General features: G+C 32.9%; 1 protein-coding gene and 4 non-coding genes across 5 annotated transcripts; all 5 read right to left on the minus strand.

Annotated features, from left to right (window-relative positions):
• Positions 1-4,802: 4,802 nt before the first annotated feature.
• Positions 4,803-16,119, minus strand: LOC132717045 (small ribosomal subunit protein uS17-like). Its single transcript, XM_060700431.1, has 4 exons — positions 15,980-16,119; positions 10,397-10,525; positions 8,589-8,794; positions 4,803-4,938 (listed from the first exon to the last, which is right to left on the minus strand). The coding sequence occupies exons 1-4, from the start codon at positions 15,989-15,991 to the stop codon at positions 4,815-4,817; spliced, it is 471 nt and encodes a 156-aa protein (XP_060556414.1). The 5' UTR covers positions 15,992-16,119; the 3' UTR covers positions 4,803-4,814.
• Positions 5,192-5,270, minus strand: LOC132717058 (small nucleolar RNA SNORD35). The gene has a single exon (XR_009623905.1). It is a non-coding gene; the product is annotated as a small nucleolar RNA SNORD35 (small nucleolar RNA).
• LOC132717057 (small nucleolar RNA SNORD35) lies at positions 5,823-5,904 on the minus strand. The gene has a single exon (XR_009623904.1). It is a non-coding gene; the product is annotated as a small nucleolar RNA SNORD35 (small nucleolar RNA).
• On the minus strand, positions 6,285-6,364 carry LOC132717056 (small nucleolar RNA SNORD35). The gene has a single exon (XR_009623903.1). It is a non-coding gene; the product is annotated as a small nucleolar RNA SNORD35 (small nucleolar RNA).
• Positions 8,023-8,102, minus strand: LOC132717059 (small nucleolar RNA SNORD35). The gene has a single exon (XR_009623906.1). It is a non-coding gene; the product is annotated as a small nucleolar RNA SNORD35 (small nucleolar RNA).
• Positions 16,120-17,897: the final 1,778 nt, after the last annotated feature.

The raw sequence follows: 17,897 nt of genomic DNA on the forward strand, positions 1-17,897 counted from the left end.
TTTTTATGTCTATATTTAACAGACTTGTGTTTTTGTATACATTTTATTATTATGTCTCCCCCACCTCGGGGGGAGACATATTGTTTTTGCCCTGTCCGTCCGTCAGTCCGTCCGTCCGTCAGTCCGTCCATTCTTCGTTTCCGGACGATAACTAGAGTTCCTTTTGACCTACAGCTCTCAAACTTCATAGGATGAATGGTCTTATTGAGCAGATGATCCCTATTGTTTTTGGGGTCAGTAGTTCAAAGGTCAAGGTCACAGTGACCGTTGGTCAATTTCTCGTTTCCGGATGATAACTAGAGTTCCTTTTGACCTACAGCCCTCAAACTTCATAGGATGATTGGTCTTATAGAGCTGATGATCCCTATTGTTTTTGGGGTCAGTAGGTCAAAGGTCAAGGTCACACTGACCGTTGGTCAATTTCTCGTTTCCGGATGATAACTAGAGTTCCTTTAGACCTACAGACCTCAAACTTCATAGGATGATTGGTCTTATTGAGCAGATGATCCTTATTGTTTTTGGGGTCAGTAGTTCAAAGGTCAAGGTCACAGTGACCGTTGGTCAATTTCTCGTTTCCGGATGATAACTAGAGTTCCTTTTGACCTACAGCCCTCAAACTTCATAGGATGATTGGTCTTATAGAGCAGATGATCCCTATTGTTTTGGGGTCAGTAGGTCAAAGGTCAAGGTCACAGTGACCATTGGTCAATTTCTCATTTCCGGATGATAACTAGAGTTCCTTTTCACCTACAACCCTCAAACTGGGGGGAGACATATTCAAAATTGAATACCTGGTTAAAAACAAACAGTTTAGGAAGCATCTTCTCATACAACCTTAACAATAGAAACCATCCATAGACAGCCTTCATTGAAGTGACTACCGGGTATTTACATTATCTTATCTCCATTTCCATTCCTGTTTCCATTCACAGTTATTCTCAGCAGTGGGGGAGACATGCGCTTTTTTACAAAAGCATCCTCTAGTTTAGATAAATGTGCTTGTTTGTATAATTATTTTTTTGTATATTTTGTTTGTATATTTTGTACAAAATTTTTCTTTTTAGTTTGGTGCCCAGAACACTTTACATGTTTACAACAAAATTTTTTTTGAGGGTGGGTGGCAGAGAGGATAAGCTCAGCACTGGTGGAATCACAAAGTACCCTGTATTTCATAAACATGTTTTCGTCATGTTTAAACAGTAAATTAATTTCTAATAATATATATTGTGGAGATGAACTTACTTCGGTGCCAAATGTAAAACTGTTTGCCATAATTTGAACAGTGCATGGTTTTCCTAGATGGGCAGCAAATTGTATTTATTAATTGTTTGTAATTTTATTGTGTTATCAAACCAACTTGTCTGTGATAATTGTATTTCTTGTATGTTTTGATGATTTATTTATTACTTTATTATTTTGTTTTAACAATGTCAATCACATTTCTGTCTTTTACTTGTTCCCACAAATAGATCGAGTGACGAGAGTGAACATTGCGTAACAAAGCAAACTTAGTAACTAATAAAGTCTATCAAATCCATATTGATGAGGCTTATTAAAATCATTTCATGTAAATAAAATGGGTATTTACTATGTATACTATTATTTATACATATGTACATAGTCTACTCATATGAATGTATTTGTTTACTTAATGCGTAACATTTGAATTGCAGGTTTTAAAAATGAAATTATTTTATGTGTAATAAAACCGTCAACTTTTTTTTATTGAAAACCTGTTACTTTATAGATTTTTTATTTTTCTGTAACATTTTGAAATTAGTTTTTGTTTCATTTGTTCAAATTTCTTACATTCCATTAAAAAAAGAAGTTAAATTTCTGTTAAACTTCAAAAATATATATTTTGAACTTTTGAAGAAATATTTATACATGAATACTGTTGGTATATATTTTTATAAAAATAAATCATATTTAAAGTCATTTACATAGTGTAAACATGTATTCCCATAGCCTAGTCTTTAAAATAAAACATTCCATTTTCGTAATAAACACGCCAATCTGTGATTAAATTTGTCAGGGTCGTGGAAACACTGTCCAAATTTGTTTTTAAAGTACATTGGTTTAGTAACGATGTTGCCACGAACATATAATAATCTCATATGACAACCATTTTTCTTGTTTTTTATTTCAATTGAATATCTACTACATGTTAAATCATTGCTTTGATAATTCAAACCAAGAACCGGTTGGATGTGTGTGATGAACCAGTCCTTCTTTAAATTGTCAATTGTTTCAAATGTTTTTTTTCTACATACCATCAAAATGATTAAACTGAACTGCCAATAGTAATATCTCTATACTGCAGGTTTGTATTTTTTTAAGATGGAGTAAAATTTGACCTTTCCATATTTGGGGGTTGTAACATAACTTGTTTTGAGCACAAAATGATAATTTTCAAACAGAGTAAATTTGCTCATCTTCTTTTATACCTTAATACACCTTGTAAAATTTCATTGATCTTGATCATTGAGTATTTGACTTTAAATGAAATTTAGAAAGAACTATGTACCTTGGTAACATATTAATATTTAACAGTGTAATTAGGAGTGTCAACTTTTTTCTGCTTTTAAAATGAAAGTTGATGGTTTTCAGAATTTAAAGACAATCTTGTGAAAATGTAAATGTGATAAAAGTCTTAACTATCCTTATACAGCTTGATTTTTAAGCAGCTCAAAATTTTTACCTTTTTATAGCATATTTTTTGTTTTTGTTTTATCTACCGATATAATGTCGAACAATTCTAAAATTTTGAAAGAGACTTGTTTTTTTCACTTTGTCTAGATATGTATTTGTGTATATTTTTGCATCACCTAAATCTGTCAGAGGTTGCTTAATTGATAAAAATGTTTGAAGTTTTAGGCTACAGATTTCCTGCAGAGGTTTTATAATGTTGTGCGCAAGATTGCTTTGAACCTGACTCATGTTTCTTGCATATCAGACTGGCGTTTCCGTTAGTTTTACCCATGCCGGAAATTTCATCTGGCATGGGGGGTTCCAGATGAGTCGCGTGCTGTACAACGGCACGGTTAAGATGACGTCATTTTACCGTTATGAATGATTTTGTAATTCATACGCTGTTGTAAGAAAGTAGTTACGATTGTAATGATATAAATTTTCATTGAAAATAAAGGTAAAGAATTTAAAATATAATGGAATATGGTAGAATATGCAAGAAAAAATATCTGACATATGTTTGCGGTTCGGATCGGAATATCCGTCCCTCGGTCACCCGCCCATGGGCGGGTCACCTTGGGACGGATATTCCGATCCGAACCGCAAAATATGACAGATATTATTATGATAGATCATTTTCCATCTATATAGAAGCTATTTAGTTAGTAATGGTTTTTTTGTAGAATTGTTATTTCATTTTTTGATAAAAGTATTTTATTTAAAATGATACATTTAACAATTTCACGCAACAGCGTTTCATGGAACAAACTTTTCATTCTTTAGTTGCAGCACAAACTTTTGCCGTCCTTTCTTTCAAAACAATCATATTTGTCTTATTGTTTTTCAATTTAGCTTAGATTCCTAATCTTATACATTTTGTCCAGTCTCACTTTGCATTTTTTTTATTTGTTTATAAATTTATGCCCTGTATGTTATTTGTGAATAGTTTAATAATTTTATATTTTGGATTTTTTAGGGGGAAAATGTATACATATACTTTTGACATTTTGTTACAATTGTAATATTTTTGTTAGCAAACTTCTGTAACTGTTGATAAACTAGGAAAATAAAATCATTACAAATATAAACTTGTATATTTTATATTAGAAAAATTTGTATTGTCAAACAATATTGACCTGGCACTCAATTAACTTTCGTTAAGGTCATTTGAATAAACATTGACCAGTGGTCTATCGAATATATCGGTATATATACACATGGAAATAAGTTTAGCACATCCGGATGATCCCAGAAATTTAAAATTGGTTGTGATTGAAAGCACTGTCACAAGATGATGACTTAATTGAGCTAAGAAATAGTCATTTGGTTAGTGGCGATACCAATTTCATCATAAACCAGTAAATTTAAGTTTAGTTTATTCTTAACCAAATTATTGAAGCATAAGCAAATCTGTTGTTTTTTTACCAAAAACAAGTGTTTTTAAGAATGGTGTTGGAGCGTTTACAAAACATTTACTGGTAAATATTTTTGGTAAATGTGGACGATCACGTAACCTAAACTGACATTATGTAGCCAAATTTTAATTAATAGTGTGTAACTGCCATGTGCACAGATAATAGCCTCAACCTTCTCACACAATTTTGCCGACCACAACTATATTTTTAACGGGCAATGGTACAAACTACCTGTAGTCAATTTAGCTCTGCACAAAGAACGGCAAAATTTACCTCAAAATTGCATTAGAAGCTATACATCATCCGGGCACATGTCGGTTACACTCATTACATCAATGTCACTGATAGGGGTCTGGGTGTTGCACATGCTTTACATTGGTATAGTTATTTCAAAATCCCTTAAGGCTGAATAATGGACAGACAGACCATCTCTGTATACCCTTTTCTTTTCCAAAGAGTTTAAAAATGGCTTCTCTTGTGGGGATATTAAATGCATATAATTTGGAGTTTTCATATTTTCAGCAAAGTTGATTCTAAAATTATGGACAGCCACTATTTTCTCAGAACATGTGTTCATGTGAATACATAGCAGTTTTTGACTGTGTGACCAAGGATTATTTAACATGTTAATGATTTTAATCATATTAAAGAACTAAATGAAAAAATTTGATCTTTTTTTTCATTTATTTTCTTTCATTTACACAGCATTTAGAATTTCTTGAATCCTTTTTTAGATCCTGCTGCTTTGGAGACCTTGAGAACGTTGAATCTGACGGTCTTACTGAGGGGTCGGCATTCTCCAACAGTTACAACATCACCAGGCACTACGTCCCTGCAATATATAGAGAACATTCATTAATTAATGAAGTGTAATAAATATCTAATTATAGTCACCAATAAATGATCGTACCAATTAGTCATTCCATGAACTTTGAAAATATTTTTTCTTTATTTCTACACAACTGACCATCAATCTGATCCTGTGGTAAGACATGCCAGTTTTGAACAAATTGTGCAAATAAAGAAATGAGCAAAATATATCAAATTTAGCTTCATATGGAAGTAATGTGGGAAATTGTTATTATGTAGTCACATCAGCAGAATGCCATTTGGCAGTATCACCAGTACATGTCTGAAGACCATCGTGAGAAAACATCACTTGTGACTTACATATAAAACATAGATGACTCAATAACTTGACAACACTAGTCTTGACTGGACTTATATGCTTGATGGGTTTTTTTTCGTTTTTTTTTTTTTTGGGGGGGGGGGGGTCATTTTGTTTGGTTTTTATTTCGCACCAACACAATGTAAGTCATATGGCAACTCTCCAGTTTTACTGGTGGAGGAAGACCTCAGGTGTTCATGCATTATTTCAGACAGGAAGGAGCACCCAAGTAAATTTACAAACATTCCATAAGCTAGTTGGATAGCTTCCTCACATGAAAGAATCCAAAGTTCCTGTCGTAATTTGAACCACAGTACCTAGGGGCATATTATTTTAAGACAATAACCTTTATTGCTCCAGATATGCTAAACAATTGTGTTTCCATCAATAGTTGAATGAAGGAATAGCTCTTGGAAAATGTTTTATTTGATTTATTTGTTTAAAGAAAATAAAGATTGGAGCAGAAAGGATAGATTTTCACAAATTTTTTATAAACATTTGATTGATGAAATATACCAAACAAATTGCAGGTTGTCATTATTTTTACTATAGTCACATCAGCAAAATGCCATTTGGCAGTATCACCAGTATACATGTCTGAAGACCATCGTGAGAAAAACATCATTTGTGACTTGTCATTTTTACAGCTTATTTTACCCGATCATGTCTTTACATGGATATCCTATTGACCATAAACTCGTAAGACCAATATTTTTCATTGTAGAATATATTACAAAATTCATAAAATATCCATGTTACTGTATGTTGATAAAATCAATCAAAGAATTTTTTTAAAAGCTATATTTAGAATCCTGAAGGTCAGCTATAGCCTTTATAACAGCAGCTTTAACTTTCAATCATGCCCAATCATGCCCATAGGGAAATGTATACAGCCTTTAACATAAACGAAACATCTGCTTTTGAAAAACTGATCAAGCATAATTTATGAAGTAATTGGTGCAACAATGGAGGACATGATGGACTATCTCAATTTTTTAGATAAATAATGGCCTGTCACATCAGCAGAATGCCATTTGGCAGTATCACCAGTTCAAGTCTGAAGACCATCGTGAGTAAAACATCATTTGTGACTTCATGACTTTGTGACTGTATATAGGCCCCACCAACCCCCCCCCCCAAACGTTGCAGGGCCAATTTAACCCAAGGACTTTTATTTGCACAAACTTGGTAGACACCCATAAGAAGATGTTTCATGCTAAACATCTAAGCTCTAGCTCATTGGGCTTTTTAAAAGAAGATTTTTTTTTAAGTTTTTAACATATAGTTAAAAACAATGACACCCCTGGGGCCGGGCCAGTTTTGACCCCAGTGCTTTTATTTGAACAAACTTTGTAGACACTTACTAGAAGATGTTTCATGCTTAATATCTAAACTCTAGCTATTTGGGTTTTTCCAAAGATTTTAAGTTTTTGCTATACACATATAAAGACAATCAATGACCCCCCAGGGCGGGGCCAATTTTGACCCCTGGTCTTTTACTTGAACAAACTTGGTAGACACCTATTAGAACATGTTTCATGCTCAATATCTTAGCCATAGCTCTTTGAGTTCTTTAAAAGAAGATTTTTTAAGTTTTTACTATATGCATATAGGGAAAATCAATGACCCCCCAGGGCGGGGCCAATTTTGACCCCTGGGCTTTTATTTGGACAAACTTGGTAGACACTTATTAGAACATGTTTCATGCTAAATATCTTAGCTCTAACTCTTTTGGTTCTTTAAAAGAAGATTTTTTAAGTTTTTACTATATGCACATAGGGAAAATCAACGACCCCTGGGGCGGGGCCAATTTTGACCCCAGGGCTTTTATTTGAACAAACTTGGTAGACACTCACTAGAAGATGTTTCATGCCAAATATCAAAGCTCTAGCTCTTATGGTTTTTTATAAGAAGATATTTAAAGTTTTTTCTTTCGGTTGCCAGAGTTCTGCATGGAATTAAATTCTTTGAACAATTTTTAAAGGTGACCACCAAAGGAACATTCCTGTTTGGATGAAATTGGCTTAGTGGTTTATGAGGAGATGTCATTTAAAGTAAAAGTTTACGGACGGACGGACGCCGGACGAAAAGCGATCACAAAAGCTCATCCTGTCACTTTGTGACTCCTGTCACTTTGTGACAGGTGAGCTAAAAATGCTCCACTGAAATAATTTAAACTGTCTATTTCACACAAGCCGAGAGGAAACCATTTAATTCTTAAAAAATAAAAAACAAAATTTTAAGATACTGAAAAAAAATTCATTAACAAACAGATGCAAAGAAACCATGTGTTCAACTTATATACTTTCTTATTTTTACTTTGGTTGTTTTTGATATCGATTTTAAACTTTTTTTATGTAACATCTTGACCATCAATCTACCTAAACAATTTTCCTGGATTTATCCACAAGTGATCAAATACTAACTCAACAAGATTAAGCAGAGACAAAACACCATTAGACTCAAATGTCCAAGATTAATTGTATGTGAAATTTTTTCCTTGCCCAAGGATCAAAACCAACCTGAATGACACCGAAAGAAATTAACCGAAAACCCTTTAAGAAAGAACTTTCAAAATACAGATCAACACCATTTAGGAGACACTATTTTGGCCGATGCTTAGAAGCTTTGCTCTCAAGACGTTAGATTTATTGTGAGGTCTTATTTTCAGAAGAACTGACAGTCATAAAAATAACTTATTGTAAAGAGATGATTTTCCTGTCACTGTGATATTAAAGAAAATTAGAAGAAGTCACATCAGCAAAATGCCAGTTGGCAATTTCAACATATAATGTCTGAAGACCATCGTGAGTAAAACATCACTTGTGACTTGAATTACTTTTCCAAAACGACACCAACAAATCAAATTATCCAACATAAACTGATGATTGCCTTTGAAAACAATAGTCAGTAACTGAACAACATTAGAATGTTAGCATATTTACAAGTAAACACCTCTGGTGACTTACAAAGAATATTAAAACATCATTATCATATTGACATTGAAATAAAACCAATTTTAAACCCTTTTATTCAACATGTTTGCTGTATTTGGACTTTTATACACGTAAAATTTCTGAAAAGGTCTGACAGCCTCAAGAATAGTTTTATCAATTAGTGAATTTAAGATATTTATTATCAACAATTTAGGTAGAACAAAAATTTTATGTGACTGCAAAAAAAGGGTGCCAGTGACAGAGAAATGCGTTTTTCAAGACCTCTCTACTCTGCCTGTCACATTTTTGTCAATGTCAAATTATTATATAGTAATACTGCTTTTCTTAATATTGACACAAAGTTGGGAAATAGCATACCTAAAACATGGACTAAGATGCACAGACATATTTTTATGTCTCTTCTCAAATCTCTGGTATTTTTTCACAAAGTGCAGATAATCTCTACGGATTACAATAGTCCTTTGCATCTTCATCTTCATAACAACACCTGACAGAATACGTCCTCGGATGCTCACGTTACCAGTAAATGGACATTTCTTATCAATGTATGTGCCTTCGACAGCCTAAAATGAAGATAATTTGCAATGTAAGGAGAAAAGTTATACAAGTTATGACTTTCACAAATTATCTTAAATTCTTAATCAGTATTAATATAAAGCAGTGACTTTTTTTCCAATTTTCCAAACAACCTGTGGCTTTCTGAAGGGGAAAATATAGCGCAATAAATCAGAAAAGGGGGAAACCAGAAATCAATTTCCAACAACTGAAAATGAAATTTACGCACACATTTTATGAAAATAATTAATTTCAATTCAATTTAACATGCATGGTACAATAGTAGAGGCAGTATCTATAGCGACAGATTTCTGTCTTCTAGCTGATGCTGTTAAGTCATGGTTCTGGTAAGGAAGAGCACGAGGCATTTAAGGGGGAAATATATGCATTTTTAGGGGAAAATATACCTATATTGGGCTAGGGGAAACAGCCTTTATTCGGCTGTAAAATACAGTGAAAAAAATCACTGTAAAGTAATTATAAAGTTATTCAGATTGCTTCAGCAGGATTGCTTAAAATATTTATCAAGTCCACTAAGCTTAGTAACCCTTAAACCTTTAGCAAGAAACTACTTTTTTGGTTGTAAATCTATAAAAAATAAAAACTGAAATTGGCAGATTGTGTACAGTGTAACTTCTGAAAACCGAACACCCATGGGACTTGTCAAAATGTTCGGATTTCAGAGGTTGCCGGAATTCAGAGGTTTCGGATAATGTGGACAAGACTAAGCCACTAAATGTCACTAAATGTCAAGGAAAATGTGGCCATTACTGTAATATCATATATAATAGTCTTTTAATCAAGATAAAGATGTGAAGGAAAAGAAAACATTGATATTTTACACTTTATTTAACTTACAAATTGTCCGATGCTAGTTAATTAATTAGTACAGCAAATGCAATAAAATCCCTAAAGACGTTTGATGCACAAATTGTCCCAATTAATTGCCATTTAATCCGCTAATAAACACTTCAAATTCACTGACCGCCGTAAATTACTTTAATTGACCGCATCACTTCAAATATATTACTTCACAGTTTGTGATTTTAACGCGTGTCAAATTACACGATCACTTCTAATTAGTTAACAATCGACAGGGAGATTAAATCTTCCTGCAGGGTAAACATTCTCGATTTTACAAAGTATTTCACACCTTTAGATATTTCCGGATTTTGGAGGTAAAATTGCATTGATTTGACTCTAATTTTACAAAAATATCGTCCGGAATTCAGAAGTATTATATTAATAGAAAATAGAAGGGAAAAAATCGGGACCGAAAAAATTGTTCGATTTTTAGAAGTTTCCGGATTTCAGAAGTTCCGGAATTCGGAAGTTACACTGTATATGAATAAAGGATGATAAAAAATCACATAAAAGAACCCATATTAAAAATGCAATAACTTAAAGTGAAAGCAACATGCACTTAACCACAGACAAACAATAGTTATGACAGAAACCTAAATATAATATATTAAACAAAATGCCTTGCAATTCATCCATTAGTACTTTAGAAGTTATTTATCAGAAAGCTAGTCAGTTGACTGATTTGCTATATATAGCAAAATCTAAAATTGTTTAAAACCAGAAAATAATAGTTCAATTTTTTTTACTTCTCTTGGCGTCTTGAATCCTAGACCAACACTCTTCGAGTAACGAAGATTTTTCTTGCCCTTTGCAGACAGTAAAGCAGACTTCTTGTTCATGAAGACTGCATCCTGTTTTTGAAACGATCTCTCGGTCTGAAATATATAATTTATCCAATGAAATGAACCACAGTGATAAAAGTTTATATGAATCATTGAGGTCAACTCGGGGTTATACCAACTTGGCACTGGTCAAATCCACTCTATAATAAAAAATTGTTAGGATAAAGATTTAGTTAATTAATTTTTTTAATTTTCTAAATTATTAAAAGTTACGACGACTAACAAATAGAAATTCAAAAAGTTGGCAGTGTTGTTGGGAATTATCTTTGATTAAAAGACATGTCCGAAAAGATGTTTTTATGATTGATCCATAAAAAAATATGTTAAGACTGAATTTTGTAACATAAAATGTAACTATAGTAAACACCTAATGCTGTTTGAACAATACTTTCTACAAACATCAGATGTAGGCCAACCTTCTAATGAAATTGATAGAAGTGTAATCAGGAAAATGCTAAACAATGAAAATATATAAACAGTTAAAAAATGTTATCATTTTACCAGAAGTATTTAATCATGGGCAAATTAGGTGTAAGGCCAAGATGACTTGGGGGCCGAGTTAGTGCTAATGCCGCATTGACATGGATTCTGTCACTTAAGGATTAGAGTTGGACATGGAATTTGCAAGACAGATTCTTAATAAGTAGGTAACATGTTAAGGGGTTATATGCTCATTTGTTGAACATACACAACACTCCCCTTAATCATCATGAATTCTGTCATTCATTTAATTTTCAAAGGATGAGTCAACTCGGCCCTATTCGAACTCGGCACGGGTTAGTCCAATAGATTAGACGTTACAGGCTTGTTATAGTTTTATGTTGGTCAAGCCTGACGTCTAATAGTTATTGCTCATAAACGCGTAGCATTTTGAAAAATTAAAAACATGTCTGTTGACTTGCCTTTCAAGCTTTATTCAAAAGCTTATCTTCTGTTCTTTCAATTGCATGGTCTATCATTAACAAAAACTTTCAAACAATGAAATTATCAATTAAAAATAAAATATAAATATCAATCTATTTTGCTCATCGGCCATACTGGTTAAGTAAAGCGTTTTACAGATTGATTCCAATTTTTTGAACGGAAAAATATATTCGAACACACTGACGGTGCATGGGAAATTATTTCGTTGAAAAAAATTCCGTTAGAAACTTCTGGAATCATTTAAACGCTTGCATTTGAATTAGCCAATCAGATTTCGCGCACTGTATGGCGGCCATTTGTATATCGGCTGTACAAGGAATTTAATTAAATGAGAGGATTTAATCATGACTTTTCGGATGTGACAGTTCAATTATTTTGTTAACAGGTATTCATTTTTTAGTTTTGTTCATAAATAGGTCAAAATTATTGTAAATACACGTTGTTTTAATTGTTTAAATTCATTAGATCTAAATCGATGTCTAATGTCAATTTTTTTGCTACACGATTTTGCAAAGATCTGTTAAGACCTAACGTAACATGGAAAATGAAAAATGTAAAATATCAGATTAATGAATGATAAATATGAAATAGGTTACGTATAGGTCTTAAAATTAGGACTAGGCACGGGTCAACTCGGCCCACTTTACAAAAATATAAAGGCCTATAACGTATTTACTTTGCTTTGCATGTTGTTAAGGTAAATGAAAAATAAGAAATATAATATTATTATTATATGATTATACATTGTACCTCTGCTGAAATAAAGTATATTTAGAAAAAAAAGTTATTTGTCTTGCTGTTTCGATAAAATTAATATAGACACAAGCACTATTATCGAACCTGGGAAGAAAAATTATGAACAGATTAATAAAATAGCTTCATATTTTTTCTTCCCAGGTCCGATACTTGTGCCTGTGAATATAATAAAAGTGTTTCTGTAGATGTTTTTTCTGAGTAAAGTAATTTTCAAAAAATTATGGAATAAAAACGTGTTTACTTAATAGCATAAGCTTCTAATTCATTGCAGGTGGTCACTTATTAAATTTGAATGAATGAGTCACTCATAATTATCACCTAATTAATTGGTATCTTTAACATACATTGACTGATAATAATAGCCCGTGACAATAGGAGTCCTTTGATGTCCTTTACCCATTGTAAAAAGTGGGCCGAGTTGACCCGTGTCGAGTTGGAATAGGGCCGAGCTGACTCGGGCCGAGTATGTTTTAGGGCCGAGCTGACCCGGATTCTTTTCAAACATGTAAGCAAATAATTAAAACACATAAATTGAAAGGCTTTGAAATGAATTTTAAGAACAGGGGAGTGATGTAAAATCGATAACATCATCGATAACTCCCTCATACTATATTGGTAGACTACGAGAAAGAATATTAAATCCATTATTAGCCCGGGGTTCTATGATATCGCGGTACTTAACGTTTATCGGCAAAAAGTAAAAAATAAAAATCATACCTGAATGAAATTCCTCTTCCTTTTAATAAGTCATCCTTTTACAAAACTGTTTGTGAAAAAAATATTTCAATAGTTCCAATTAAATTGTATTTTTTTTAATTATTTACATTGTCCGCCATTTTGGCTCATTTCAGGGGAGGTTACTACGATATCGTGGTAATCCTTAAAATGTAAGTATGGAAGGCTAAATCTGCCGAAATCTTCAAATAAGTTTGTGAAAAACTGTCAACAGTAAAATAGGTATAAAATTCAAACATTTAAATGTTAATTAACTGTTTGCAAACGTTTTTAACAATCATTTTACTTATTTACATGATTTTAAATGGATACAAATTAGTTATTTTCACAGTGTGGACACTTGAATCCATAATTGAGACGGACAACACGGACAGGTGAGCAATAAATTAGGTGAGTCCAATGGTTGCAGACATCACACTGTGCCCATTTGGTTATTACAACACTGAGTGCACCCCTTAACTCCTTCGGTTGCCATTCACCACACACACAGCACAGATCTTCATCACAGATATCATCAGATGAACTGAGACAATCATCATCCTCACTAAGGAGTAATGGACCACCTTTCTTTGAAGATTGAATTCCAGATGTACTTGGTTTTACAACTGTGCTAATTGATTTACACTTTTTACTTTTTTTAATATTCATGACTTTATTGGATTGTTTTTTTCTTTCTTTCTGTACAATTGAATTTGAATTTATCAAGTTTTGGTTTTGTTTATTTAGAAGGTTTCCTGCTAAGTATGGTGGTACAAATCTTTTTTTCTTTTTCAGAACAACTGACTTAATAGTTTTATCATCAAAAAAGCTGTTTGGAGATTTGTTTACAGAGTTGGCAGGTGCAGCTTGCTTGTTTACAAGGTTGGAAGAAGCAGTTTGGTTGTCGACAGAGTTTGAAGGAGCAGCTTTGTCTACTATATTATTGTTAGAGGAAGAGTTTTCTGCAATATTTTTATCAGAGTCATTTTGGTTCTCTGTATCATTTTTGTCATAAATGATAGCTGGAGCAACCTGGCTATCCTCAATAATGCCACTGTTCAGAGGATATATTCCAGTTTTTCTAAATCCTGTTATCAGATTTTCAGGCGATAATGCTCTAATGTAAGGTTTCCTGGTTAGTTGAGCAACCTGGTATTTGGTGATGTTAATACCAGGATATTGCTGAAGATAAACCTGGCATTCTTTATTATACATAGCTTTCAAAGGCCCAAATACAGATACATCCAATGGCTGTGTCAGATGGCTGGTATGGGGAGGAAGCACATATAAAATGACATTGTTCTGTTTGGCCCAGTCAGTGAGTGTCAGATTTATATGGGACCTATGACCATCGTATAATATCAGAGTTGATGGCTGATCTATGCCTAGACTTACACCGGAATACTTCATGAAATGTGTAGTGACGTAATTCTGAAATATCTGGGTGTTTGACCACCCAGAGTCAGACATTTCTCCTGCTGACCCAGGAAGACACCCCTCTAAAAAATCTGGATTCCACCTTTTTCCAGGGAAGATGTAATAAGGTGGGATAAAATTCCCCAATGCATTCCCCCCAGCAATTATGGTTATTGTAGAAGATCTAGTGGATGTTATAGCTTGTGGTTTTGTCCCTTTACTGAAAACAATCTTAGGCGGAGCATGTTCCGCATTTATGCCCGTTTCATCAATGTTAAAAATTCTTTCAGGATGCTCATCAAATTTATGTTTTTCTATGATGGCTGAAAGCTCTCTAAAATACTTGTCAAGCGCTTCTCTAGATGCTGATTGAGCCCTTGCAAGGGACAGTTTCTGGGGTTTGGCAACAGTTAAATTGGGCCAACGTTTTAGAAGCCCATAAAACCAACAATTACTTAGGGAGTTTTTGGCCTTTACAGATTTACCAAGTGACTTTGCATAGTCTTTTGCCATATGTTGGATTCCTTGTTTATTGTACCCATAGCCTATTTCAGCCATATAAGATACATGCTGTACCAACTTATTTTCTTCTTCTTTATTGAAGATTGTTTCAAACCCAATAGTTGAATCTACCTCAACTTTGCCTGTTTTCCTATCCCTTAAAGTGGTTTCTGGCACAGAATACATTCTGGCAGCTCTGTAAACAGACATTCCATTACTTGTAGCCTGGAAGGCTCTCTGCAAATTGGACCTGTCATATTGTAGTCTCTTTTTTTTTGAAGGTGGACCCTAAAATGATGAAAAAAGTTATCATGCTCAAAAGATATTGTATGCTCAAGGAAAAGAAATTGTATTGATGGATGCAAAAAGTTAAGAATATAAATCTTATTTAAAAATGAATATATTTTTTGAAGTATTTTATGTATTCTATGTGTAGATCTATCAAGTTGAACTGATCTTGTTTATCATATTTGATATTAATATTTGTAAACTATCAGAATGATGTTTTTGTTTGTGTATTGTGCAAATTGTTAAATGATTTTTATTCATTGTATCATATTCAAATATATTTATAAATGTATATTAAAAAAATTGCTGTGTGATTTTTTAAATAATATTTTAGGGACAAAAATTATGACTAAAGTGGCCTTCCATACATTTTCCAATAAAATATTAGCAATGTCTATTTATAGTAACATCAAGCCTCGTTTTGGTTTGTTTATAAACAGACGATATGTAAGTGAGTGGGATTATGGCTTATTTCAAATGACTGTGTAAAAAAATGAATGGAAATAGTAGTTAAATGTAAAGGTTTGTATAAAAAAGTTTTCTTACCAGGAATGCATTCATTATTAACAAAATTATATTTATCGGCGAATGCGATGCGGTTTAGCGTGACATTTATAAAAATAGCAGCATCGGCAGGTGTCGCTTTAGCGCGCAGTCGCAGAAAATGTAAATACCGCGATATCATAGAACCAGCGATATCATAGGAACCGAGTATACTTGTCGCGAAAATATATGACAATCTGTTTTTAAAGACCATACGAGAATACAGTGTATTCAAAGGAGCAATTTATCAAATCAAAAGGTATTGAAAAGTCATGGAACGTAATCAATTTTTCGAAACAATCAGTATTTGTAGTAATAATTGCATCCAAATCTTTCAATGCTTACCTGCTCCGCCATGATGAGAGATTTTTCGGAAAAGACCGGAAATGGGTTACATTTTCATATTCACGGAGTTTTGACTGGTTCTGTACGGCCTTAAAAGCGACAAGAGTAGTCGGTGTAGCCTTTTCGCTATTGTTTTAGCATACCGTTTTATTAAAAAATATCAAGAATAGGCAAGGCATAGATATACATGTATGCATTTCCCAACGAGTTATTATAATTTAGTTTAAAATTTTTTTTATTTTATTTTTAAATTTTACAAACGAATGGTGTACTTATGGGCTTTTTTGTATCTCTCGTTGCCCCCTGATAGCTTAAGCTTTAAACAGTGTCTTTCAAAGACCTTGCTTTGAAATAGATAATCCTTGATATTGTTAATGTCGCAAATTAATTCTACCATATAGTCACTGTCATGACTCAGTCTTCTTATTTTACATACCAAAAATTGCAACTTTAATTAGGATTCCACCATAAGTTTAACGAGGCTCTTGCAGAAGACAATTCTCTATACCAGTAACATTTGTAATGTTGCAAGTGTTGTATATGTAACAAATCCAAATAACTGGACGGTTCAATATAGCTTTGTTGCATTCATAAATATACGCTAACAATCACAGACTTAACAATAACTGAAATATAAACATACATGCAGAGGCTAGCCAGTGGCGGATTTATCACTACACACAGGCGAGGATCTGATTGGCAACTACAACATCAATCAATATAAACAAAATCGAAAATAAAACTCTTAATCACGAACTTAATAACGTTTTGACATGGTCTAAATTAGGGTTAGAAAATAACCTACAAAAAACAAAAGCGATGCTTTTTTCTAACGTCAATCGAAATCGACCTAATTCATATATTGATAATGTTCTACTAAATTTAATAGCCAGACTACCATTAACACCTAGGTGACACATTTAGCCAAGCTGGTAATTGGCATGAACAAATCGCGAATATCGTCTCTCCTGCATAAATAATTCTATAAATAAAGAAATTTAAAAAATCAAAGTTAAGATAAATACATGTATATTTTTCATCAATCAGCAATAAAGAACAGAGAATCTAATATAATTTTGCTGTTTTTAATGCTTCCGAAGGCTCTTTTTACCCCAGATATTGCTTGAAAGCACTCGTTTTTATTGTTTTCAAGAGCTTATCGTTTCTCTCGATCCCAGCTATAAGAAACTTAACATAATATTGTTAGATAACATTCAGAGGTTTTCCTAATTTTCATGTACCGTAAATTGGATGTACAATTACGAGTACTCATCTTCAAAATTAGTTGGGTAACAGCAAAAATATTGATTAACATATCTGAATCTGACAAAAATGAGCTTGTTTCGTATCCTAAAAGTCACGTGGTATCTTAATATTGAATACGCAATATTGCAATGTGATTGAGGTAAAGTAAGAAATGCAGTACCACTACATATATATCCTTTTCAAACGTGTTTCCGTGCGAATTCGACTGATTGGATATTTGAAAACTGACGTATATTTCTTAGCAAGTTCATGTCAAATAAATTTTCCTGCCATATGTTATATACATATGTATTTCCCTCATTATTAAAGGTAGAAAATATTGTTGCATTCAGGAATACAACGGTTTTAATTTCTAGTATGTATGTATTATATTATAGCAATATACAACATTACATCACATTGTTTTAAATTGTACAGTAGATCTACTGTGGGACTTTTAATTTACCCAGTATAGAGGTATTGAATTCTGTACTCTCAACATAGCATTTATACAGATGATGATCCGGACAATGTGTGATCCCCCGGAAGCATTAATTACAACAAAATTACATGAAAATTGCAAACCCGGTTTGGTTTAGTCTGTACATGAGGGATAATAAGGAGAAAAACATTCCTCATACCTCTAGCACTGGCTTTAGCAGTACTCAGTTTT

This window comes from Ruditapes philippinarum, unplaced genomic scaffold (assembly GCF_026571515.1).
Source record: "Ruditapes philippinarum isolate M1 unplaced genomic scaffold, ASM2657151v2 ctg121_1_1_1_1, whole genome shotgun sequence".
Lineage (NCBI taxonomy): Eukaryota > Metazoa > Mollusca > Bivalvia > Venerida > Veneridae > Ruditapes > Ruditapes philippinarum.

What these genes read in the sequence shown, in the direction of transcription:
- LOC132717045 (XM_060700431.1), bottom strand. An exon ending in GATTCAAGACGCCAAGAGAA is followed by an intron (nt 8,795 to 10,396) that starts GTAAAAAAAATT and finishes TCTTCATTTTAG; the next exon opens with GCTGTCGAAGGCACATACAT. An exon ending in CATCTTAGTCCATGTTTTAG is followed by an intron (nt 4,939 to 8,588) that starts GTATGCTATTTC and finishes TATATATTGCAG; the next exon opens with GGACGTAGTGCCTGGTGATG.